We start from the raw sequence: 10500 nt of genomic DNA, 5'->3' as shown, positions 1-10500 counted from the left end.
ACCAGCCTCTGCAATAGGTGTAAGTGTTTAAAACAATAATGTGGGACACCATAAACACCATACACCACCTCTCTTACACGGTACCTGTCAACTCTGCTTCCCCAAAGATGGCCGCCCTGCAGTACACACCGTTATTGTGTGAGGTGAGGAGGAAAACATATTATTTGCTCTGGTAAAGTGAAAGGGAAGTTCTAATTGGTTACTATGGGCTACCAAGGACAGTAAGGGAAATGTATTGTGGTGCCTTATAGCAAGAGTCCCACAGCAACCAATCACTAATCAACCCCATTCTGTTGCATTCACAATTGGTGTTTTTGTTGCATTTTTACCATTTTCTGGTTATTTTTCTAAATGATAAAACAGAAAAAATACTTCGGTAGCGGCAAGTCTCTGTCAGAAAAAATTCTGATACACTTAAAAACCAAAACTAAGACACTTAAACTTGGTAAGTGGCAGACCTCCACCACTCACTCCAGTACAACGCCCAGTATTAGCTGGTAGTCAGTTCAGCCGGGATTGCTACACCCTCCGGATGCTTGGAACAGTCTCCGGTATGGATATGTAGAGAAAAAAGCAATAAAAAGCTTTTTATTGCTTTTTTTCTCTACATGGCTATTTTGCTAAAATAGCAGCATTTCTTGCCTTGATTTTGGTGAAAAATCACCAAAATGGATCAAAAACACACAAAAATAAAACAACCAAATCCTACATATAGTGGTACCCGCCTACAGCTGCCTTATATGTTTTGTGGCGCTAAATCAGGACGTGTATATAGCCATGCTGGTCTAAGACGCGCTTGAGACAGGGCTGCTTACAAGCCCGCACAGCCATTAAGCAGTGTTAGCGGGCTTCACGTCTGCTCAGGCCAGGAAGCTGCCTGAGAATAGAAAGCAGAGCAGCTAGATGTCATTGTTTTCATCCACCCCCTCCATAGCAATTCTGAAAAAAGGCCTCCTGCCCGGAGTACTCCTTTAAATAAGATGATAGAAGTGACATCATTTTACACAATACATTTACTCAGGCTGCAGACGCAACACTCATCATTGTCTAAACCACACGTCCAGCTGTGGAGAGACAAGTCCACAACACAGGAATATCAGTCATGAAACAATCTGCTCCATGCAGTATCTGAAGTATGAGAAACATCAGCAGATGATGCATGCAGTGATGGATTGACTTTACCATAGGGCCCAGGCCGTTCACTAAAGTTTTATGAAAAATGATTATCAGGCCGATGCTCACTTTTCATTTTCTAAATTGCTTTCATTTTGAATTAGGTGCCTAAATACCTTAACAGAGACACCAAAATATCAGCCACCCTCCCCCCCATCCACACACACTGCAGCTATGACCCTGCCCTCTTGTGTCTCTACCCTCAACCCAGACTGGTCAACCTGTATCCCTCTGCCCCCACTCTATACTGTTCACCCTGTATCCTCCTGCCCCCACCCTACACTGGTCACCCTGTATCCTCCTGCCCCCACCCTAGACTGGTCACCCTGTATCCTCCTGCCCCCACCCTACACTGGTCACCCTGTATCCTCCTGCCCCCACCCTACACTGGTCACCCTGTATCCTCCTGCCCCCACCCTAGACACCCTGTATCCTCCTGCCCCCACCCTACACTGGTCACCCTGTATCCTCCTGCCCCCACCCTACACTGGTCACCCTGTATCCTCCTGCCCCCCCCCTACACTGGTCACCCTGTATCCTCCTGCCCCCACCCTACACTGGTCACCCTGTATCCTCCTGCCCCCACCCTACACTGGTCACCCTGTATCCTCCTGCCCCCACCCTACACTGGTCACCCTGTATCCTCCTGCCCCCACTCTACACTGGTCACCCTGTATCCTCCTGCCCCCACCCTACACTGGTCACCCTGTATCCTCCTGCCCCCACCCTACACTGGTCACCCTGTATCCTCCTGCCCCCACCCTAGACTGGTCACCCTGTATCCTCCTGCCCCCACCCTACACTGGTCACCCTGTATCCTCCTGCCCCCACCCTACACTGGTCACCCTGTATCCTCCTGCCCCCACCCTAGACTGGTCACCCTGTATCCTCCTGCCCCCACCCTACACTGGTCACCCTGTATCCTCCTGCCCCCACCCTACACTGGTCACCCTGTATCCTCCTGCCCCCACCCTAGACTGGTCACCCTTTATCCTCCTGCCCCCACCCTAGACTGGTCACCCTTTATCCCTCTCTTCACTAATTGTCCTCCCTGTACCTTTTCCACATGCCTGTAGCTTTAGTATTCCTCCTCCATAGTGCAGACTGTACAGGACCTGCGGTAACATCATAGTCAGATGTTAAGGTCCTTCAGTTTGTTCTCTAATGTTACTGAATTGTCTCCTGGTTGCTGTTTTGCCCTTATTTGTGCAAAATCGCTGTAAAAAGCAGCAACTTTTTTTTTAAATCATGGCTGCTGTACCACTAATAGCGATGGCATAAGCCACACCAGGGTGGGTGTTCTAAGAGGCTGCTATTTTTCATCAGCACCAACCGCAAGGTGTGTTGGACATGCAGCAAGCGACCCCTTGGGTTGGTTTTCAGCTGGAGACACATAGGCAGGTTTAAAGGGGTTATCCAGCGCTACAAAAACATCCCCCCTACTGTTGTCTTTAGTTTGGGTGGGGTTTTGAAACATTGAAGTAAATGGAGCTTAATTGCAAACTGCACCTGAACTGGAGACAACAGTAGGGGGAAAAGTGGCCATGTTTTTGTAGCGCTGGATAACCCCTTTAATTGCAGCAGAAGTCATGGCTGGAACTTGGGCAACAGTCAGGGAGGCCGGAACCATGGCCAGGAAAGTTAAGACCACTATGCAAGGTTGCAATAGCAGAGTCTCCATCAGGAGAGCCACGTGAAACCATGGTTTAAATAATGAAAGGCTGTAGGCAATCAAGGAAGCACTGGCTCTTTGAATCCAAGTGAGTTGTCGCATGCACCAACAGCAGGGCGAAGGAGCAGGAGCGTGGATCCTTGAGTCACCCGCAGGGCTGGAGACATGGCTGCTGCCAGATATGGTGACATTTGAATGCCTCGCCTGAGGATTAACATTTTTTCACTTTTTCACTTTTTAAAATTAATAATTAATTAATTAATAAAACACATTTTCTTTGTAACAAAGTCCCCTTCGTTGTTCAATAATTTAATTCTAACGAATCCATCATTGTGCAATTAAATATACTGTTAATATATATATATATATATATATATATATATATATATATATATATAAATGTATATTTATATATATATATATATATATATATATTTATTTTTTGACAGTATATTTAATTGCACAATGATGGATTCGTTTAAATTAAATTATTGAACAACGAAACTGATTTTATTACAACAAAAATGTGTTTTATTAATTAAATATTAATTAGTACAGGAAGCTCCATTAGGGTGCGTTCACACCTACAGGATCTGCAGCAGATCTGCAGCAGATTTGATGCTGTGTTCAGTTATTTAAATGAAATCTGCTGCAGAAAATCAGCTGCAGATCCTGTAGGTGTGAACGCACCATTAAGCCGTTAATTCATATTCCTGGTAAATAGAGCTTTCTGTACTAATCAACACTTTACTTTAATGAAAACATCAAATGTTTCTTTTAATTATGTTATCACAATAGCATTATTAGAAGAAACATTTTGAATTATATGTGCGCTCAGCTGATTGGCTGATCGGCTCAGCGCACATATAAAGAGCCGGTCCGCAGTACAGTGACTTCATTGTGCTGCGGACCAGCGAAGAGGACACATCGGGGTGAGTATACAGCTCTCCCCACCCCCTCCCCAGCACTGCACCCATCCCAGCAAGGAAGGGGGGTCACTTAACCCCTTCCTTGCTGGGATGGTTGCAGTCTGACATCAGTCTGGCCCCCAAGGGGTTAAGGGGGATGCAATGCATCCTCCCTTAACCCCTTGGGGGCCAGACTGTAAGCAGCGATCTGTAAAGATGCTGCATACTGTAAGGTGCACAACACCGCTCACAATGATGGGTGTTGTGCTCCTGTTTGTGTGTTTTTTGTGTGTTTCTCCCTTTTTGTTTTTCAGATATCAGTATCCTGTGGATTACGTCGGATTCCATGGACTACAACGATGACCAGCGGTTGTTTGGTGTTTTTTTTTTTTATAAAATGGTCAATGAGGGGTGTGGGGGTGTTTTTATTTGAATAAAAAAATTTTTTTAACTTGTGTCTTGTCTTTATTTCTTTACTTTATAGACTTAGTAGTGGAAGCCGTCTAATAGACGGAATCTATTACTAAGTCGGGGCCTAGTGTTAGCCGGTCTAAAATGGCTAACACTAACCCCCCATTATTACCCCAGTACCCAATGCCACCAGGGGTACTGGGAAGAGCAGGGTGCCAGTGGTCCTGGAGCGTCAAAATTGGCGCTCCTGGACTGGGACGGCAGCAGGCTGGTAATATTTAGGCTGGGGAGGGCCTAAACCAATGGCTCTTCCCACCCTGGTGTTACCAGGCTGCTGTCGCTTGGTTTTTAACCTGGCTGGTTATAAAAATAGGGGGGACCCTATGCGGTTTTTTTAAATAAATAAATAATTAAACAGATCGCTGCTTACAGTCTGGCCCCCAAGGGGTTAAGGGAGGATGCATTGCATCCCCCTTAACCCCTTGGGGGCCAGACTGATGTCAGACTGCACCCATCCCAGCAAGGAAGGGGTTAGGTGACCCCCCTTCCTTGCTGGGATGGGTGCAGTGCTGGGGAGGGGGTGAGGAGAGCTCTATACTCACCCCGATGTGTCCTCTTCGCTAGTCTGCAGCACAATGAAGTCACTGTGCTGCGGACCCGCTAATTATATGTGCGCTGAGCCAACCAGCCAATCAGCTGAGCGCACATATAATTCAAAATGTTTCTTCTAATAATGCTATTGTGATAACATAATTAGAAGAAACATTAGATGTTTTAATTAAAGTAAAGTGTTAATTTGTACAGAATGCTCTATTTACCGGGAATATGAATTAACGGCTTAATGGAGCTTCCTGTACTAATTAATATTTAATTAATAAAACACATTTTTGTTGTAATAAAATCAGTTTCGTTGTTCAATAATTTAAGTTAAACGAATCCATCATTGTGCAATTAAATATACTGTCAAAAAATAAATATATATATAAATATACATTTATTTATATATATATTTTAACAGTATATTTAATTGCAAAATGATGGATTTGTTTAAATTTAATTATTGAACAACGAAAGGGACTTTATTACAACGAAAATGTGTTTTATTAATTAAATATATTAACCATGAGAGGCATCGGCATACTGCAGAGGATCGCAAACCCCGGTAATAGCAATTCATGTAAACTGTTTCCCTGCTTTCCCAGATGCATTCCAGAGGTGTTTGCATCACTTTCTAAAGATTTTATTTGTTATTTTTAGTTGAACCAGATTTCCAAGTAAATGACCTTATGTTTTCAGCCGCATGTCTATTTTTCCCACGGCCGTAGTTTCAGCCGCACATTTCCAGCCGCGTAAAAACTACAGCCGCACAGATACATAGTGTGAACATACCCCAAAGGTTGATTTTTAGTGGTACCACTTTTGGGTATATCACAAAACTATTTTTTAATTACATTTTCAGGGAGGCGTAATTAAGAAAAAGAAGTAATTTCAGTGTATATTTGTACCTTTAAGTTTTTTCCCCTCAAATACATCATTTGTAATATGGTGGGGCATGAGGGATTATGCGTTTAATTTATTTATTTTCCACTTTTTTTCCCGTTTTCACATTTTTTTTACTGTCTTGTTAGGGGACTAGACTGTGCCATCCTATCTCATGTATAACACACTACTGATCTGTACTGCAGTGTATTATACCTGTCATTGTTACACGGACAGACAGTGTTGGACTGGCCCACCAGAGGACCTGAGGATCCTTCGGTGGGCCCTCAGCTTAAGATCCTGCACAAACACTGACTGACTTGTTGTTTTTCACTGGGTCTTCATTGGTGGGCCCCAGGATGAATTCTTCTGGTGGGCCTCAGATACCCCAGTCCAACACTGCAGACAGGTGTAGTTAATCACAATAAGGGCCTGATTGGCTTCCATAACCAGCACACTGGAGGCCTTTGGTTGCCATGGCTACCATCAACACTCTACTATAATCTCTTTGCTAAACCCCAATGAGGAACATTTCCCTCTGTAATCCTGCTAGATGTCGTTTCTGTCCTGATAGTTGTGGCAGGAGCTCGGTAATATGTGACAAACCCACCGAGGATAATGTGGGCACTGCACATATATGTAAACATATATGTACTTCCATTTGCATTTCCCCTAAGCAAACACTTTTCATCTATTCTGTGAATAGGCAATAAGGGTTATAGGTTGGAATACCCCTTTAAGGCCATTTTCCTATGGGATTTAGTGGATGGTTTTCCTGACATCCATCGAAAATACAGCCAAAAATAAGGTTCATAAACATTATTTGCAGGCATCTTTGGCCATTAAAGCATTCCTATCATTTAAATAAACTTCTGACGCATCTACTGGAAGCTCCATAGGCACCATTACAATTCCGTCCACCATTATTTTAGTAGTGAAAGCGTAGATGAAGGAGCAGAGTACACGCTGCTCAGCGCATCTGCCTCTTTGTTCTAGCAATCAGTAGGGGTCTCAACACCCGGACCGCCACCAAAACAAACCTCTGACACGTCGCTATGACATGTTAGAAATTTGTTTAAATGACAACAGTCCAAGAAAAAGGTAGTCATTTTCATGTAATAAGAACATAGCCTAAATCTGATTTTCGTCCCTTAAATAGTCACAGGTTGCAACACATGACAAGATTTTACCAAGCTTTTATGTATTTTATAACCACAGAGATACAGACATAGGTCATCATAGGACCTGCAGAGCTTTTTAGATGCATTGGAGCAATAAAAAGCCATCTGCAAATGTGTTTGTGTGTGTGTGTGTATATATATATATATATATATATATACCAATATATTACCAATTATTTGATCATTAAGAAGAATGGATGAAGCACACAAAACTTTATTACACTTTCAGAACTTTTCAGTGACCACTCAGGTTATTGCCTATTAGATAGCAGATTCATGAGATTATTTCATATAACAGACTGAGCAGTATGTGGGACAGGCTGTGAAGCTGCTGTATTCTGAGAAGAGGAAATTCAGTAAGCACAGTATTTCATACAGAACAAGAAGGAAGTGCTCAGTAGGAGTGTCTCTGGGAGGGTTCATCTCAATCTGCTGCCTAAAGCTACACAGAATCAACTGTTAGCAGTCTACCTGGTCCTCCAAGACTCTTGAGGGACACTTGGAAACCCTGTGTTGTGTGCAGCATCTGTGCTCCCAGGCTCAGCTGGTCTGGTCAGCATGCCTCCCTGGCAGATTACAACCAGCTCAGAGAGATATGGAGTTGGTGAGTTTCATCTAGATTTCTGAAATCTTGTAGATTTGCTTGTATTTTTTCTTTGAGAACAGGAAGGATGTGGCAGGTGCACAGTCATGATGGGAGTAGTGATCAGCAAGTAAAAACTGCATTATTTTTTTTTCTGGGTGCATAATCTTAACAACTTGTCCGCTCTTTTCCAGAAATATCAAAGGCTTATGGGACATTAGAATTTGTCAAGTTTGAGAGACATTAAATATAATCTATTTTGCGCTCATTATTCATGATACAAACAGGAACAAGATGGGCTTTTCCTTACTAAGCAAGATGGGGATATATAGATAGAAAAGTAGTTCTTCTTTTTTGTTGAAAGCAGTCTTGCATTCTAGATTTGTGCTCCAAGATGTTGAACTAGTTGCTTTTGCCAGTGATTATATAGCTAAAAGTGTACATGTGCATTCATGTGCTTGCAATTGTACTGCTAGCTAGCAAGGGTTGTGATACTGTAAACATGTGCTCATCTGTACAATGTGAATACTGTGTGTAGCAGAGATAGCTACTCCTCCAAAACCCTCTGGTTAGTGTGACATGCACAGTGTCTCTTAAGTCACACTTGACTACATCCAGCTCTGCAGACAGAACGTACTGTATCATGTTTTTTTCTTAAACTTTATTCCGTTAGCAGATGATATTCTTATCGGGGTTATGGAAATAAGATAGTGAAACTGTTTCGTTTTTTTTTTCCGTCTCCATTGTTATTCTGTTGTCAGATTGTTTTGAGTTAAATCATTGATAAGGATTTATTAGAATACAGGGGTTCTCTAGGATTAAAAGAGTGCCACTTGTGTCTATAAGAGGTGCATGGTATTATAGCTCATCTTCATTCAAGCGAATGGAACAATGCTACAATATCTGCGGGTGGAATTTTGCAATCCTCTCATTTCCCTCATGCCTTAAACATCTAGTGCAGTGACAGTTCAATACTCGAAAAATACTCGTATTCAAAAAATAGTAGCAAGCGAGGACAGCATCTTTTCTAGTGCAAAAAAGGATTACTTTATTGTGCCAAATGCATAGAAAAACGACGTTTCGGCTCTATAACATACTAAGCCTTTCTCAGGTATACTTGAGAAAGGTTCAGTATGTTATAGAGCCAAAACGTCCTTTTTGTATGCATTTGGCACAATAAAGTAATCCTTTTTTGCACTAGAAGAGATGCTGTCCTCGCTTGCTACTATTTTTTGTATATATTTGTATATATGGATAAATAATGGTAGGAGCCAGTAAGAACCTCAGGATTTTAGTTTTCAGCCCTATGGAAATTGATTTGAAAAGCTAGTGGAATAAGCTACTTGACATTGTGGATTTGTCCAGGTATACTGTAAAATGCCCTATACACTTTAGACAAGAGTTGGTCGAGTCAGCCAACTTTTTAACAGGACTGACTTAAGGCTCTATTAGAAGGAGCGATAATCTGTCCAATCAGGCCATTTTAGCAGATTATTCTCCTCCTGAAATAAGGCTACGTTCACACAGAGCAAAAGGGGTGGATTACGCGAGGAAATGTTTCCGCCTGAAATCAACTGACGCTGAATTCCAAGCAGAGAATAAGCAGAATGCAAGCAGAATCCCTGCGTATTCAGCTAGGAAAGTGTTCAGCTCGTAATCAGCTCTTGACAAATTCAGCGAGGAATACTCGAGGAATCCGCGCTGAATCCGCATGCATTCAGCGCTGAAATTCAGCGAGTATTTGGAGAGTAAACTAGACTATACCAGAATATATACTAGAATCCTCCTCCCCCCCTTTTTTCCCCATTTCCCCTGATTCAGCGCGTAATTTCCGCTTGTATTACACTTGTATTCCGCGCTGAATACGTGCGTATTTCGCGCTAAAACAGAAAATTAGAGCCCCATTGGTTTGTATAGGCTTCCGCTAGCGGAAGAATGAACATGTTAATTCTTCTGGCGGAAAGCGGATTAGTTCAGTGCGGAAATTCCACTGTGTGAACTGCAGAGCAGAATTTCCATTCAACACAATGGAAATTAGCTCTGCATCTATTTTAACGGCTGAAATTTCAGCGCTGATTCAGCGCTGAAATTCAGCTGCTTTTGCTCTGTGTGAACGAGCCCTTTATACATACCTGTCCACGCTCCCTGGTGTTCTGCCCTTTGCCCACTCCCCACAGTCGCCACTGGAATCTCGCAGTCGGTTTCTGAAGTGACAGGCCGCTCAACCAGTCACTGGCCATTGTGCTGTCTTGTAGTTGGCAGAGCGGCCCGTCTCTTCAGAGACCTGCTCAGAACTTCCAGCGAGGACTGGGCAGAAGCTAGAAGAACACTAGGGAGTGTGGACAGGTATGTGTAAAGTTTATTATTTCACACTTAAAGCAAGAACTGTACGGACATCCCTAGCAATGTCCTTGCAGCCCTTGCTGCATGATTATCGAGCTATGTAATAAGCTCAGTAAGCGAGCAGTCATCGGGCTGTGCAATATGGCCTTAACCATCTAAAATGTATGATGGTCTCCTGACTCCCCCTCTACATATGATGACAGTGGAGATAAGGGACAGGCATGTTGGATTTTAGCTGCCTAACCCTATTGTTCTGGGAATGATGCTCAATGCTGTGTCAAACCTTAGAAATCTATCCTTGAGCTGAATTTCAGAGATGAACAATTAGATATAACTACAAGAAGATAACATTTTAACCCTTTAATGACCCAGTGGATTTTGGCCTTCATGAACGGGCCAATTTTCATTTTTGCATTTTCTTTTTTTCCCCCTGGCCTTCTAAGAGCCATAGCACTTTTATTTTTCAATCTATAGGGCCATGTAAGAGCTTTGTTTTCTCAGAAACAAGCGTAATTTGTAATGGTGCCTTTCCATCTACCATAAAATGTATGTGTGATGGGGCGATTATGAGAGAACACAACTTATAAAAAGGAAGAAATTTATTGAATCCAACTGTATGAAGCAGGTAATCCAATGCCAATAGAGTCCACACAGTCTATCAGTACTCAGATCCCAACGGAGTTCTTCCTCTTGATCCCACAGTTTGCTGTGTTCACACCAGCTCCCCTTCTCTCCTCATAGACCTTCTCG

The 10500-nt window shown here is 42.7% G+C and overlaps 1 protein-coding gene across 1 annotated transcript in view; it reads left to right on the top strand.

Moving 5' to 3' along the window:
* Positions 1–7322: 7322 nt before the first annotated feature.
* The window catches only part of DOCK2 (dedicator of cytokinesis 2), a 478101-nt gene continuing 474923 nt past the window's right edge, over positions 7323–10500 (top strand). The window contains exon 1 of the mRNA XM_069970478.1: positions 7323–7428. Within this exon, the coding sequence (XP_069826579.1) occupies positions 7383–7428 (46 nt within the window). The 5' untranslated portion in view covers positions 7323–7382. The remainder of the gene's footprint in view (positions 7429–10500) is intronic.

This window comes from Dendropsophus ebraccatus, chromosome 1 (assembly GCF_027789765.1).
Source record: "Dendropsophus ebraccatus isolate aDenEbr1 chromosome 1, aDenEbr1.pat, whole genome shotgun sequence".
NCBI lineage: Eukaryota > Metazoa > Chordata > Amphibia > Anura > Hylidae > Dendropsophus > Dendropsophus ebraccatus.
Note: the sequence above shows the minus strand (reverse complement) of the source record. Positions and strands in the feature narration are given on the sequence as shown.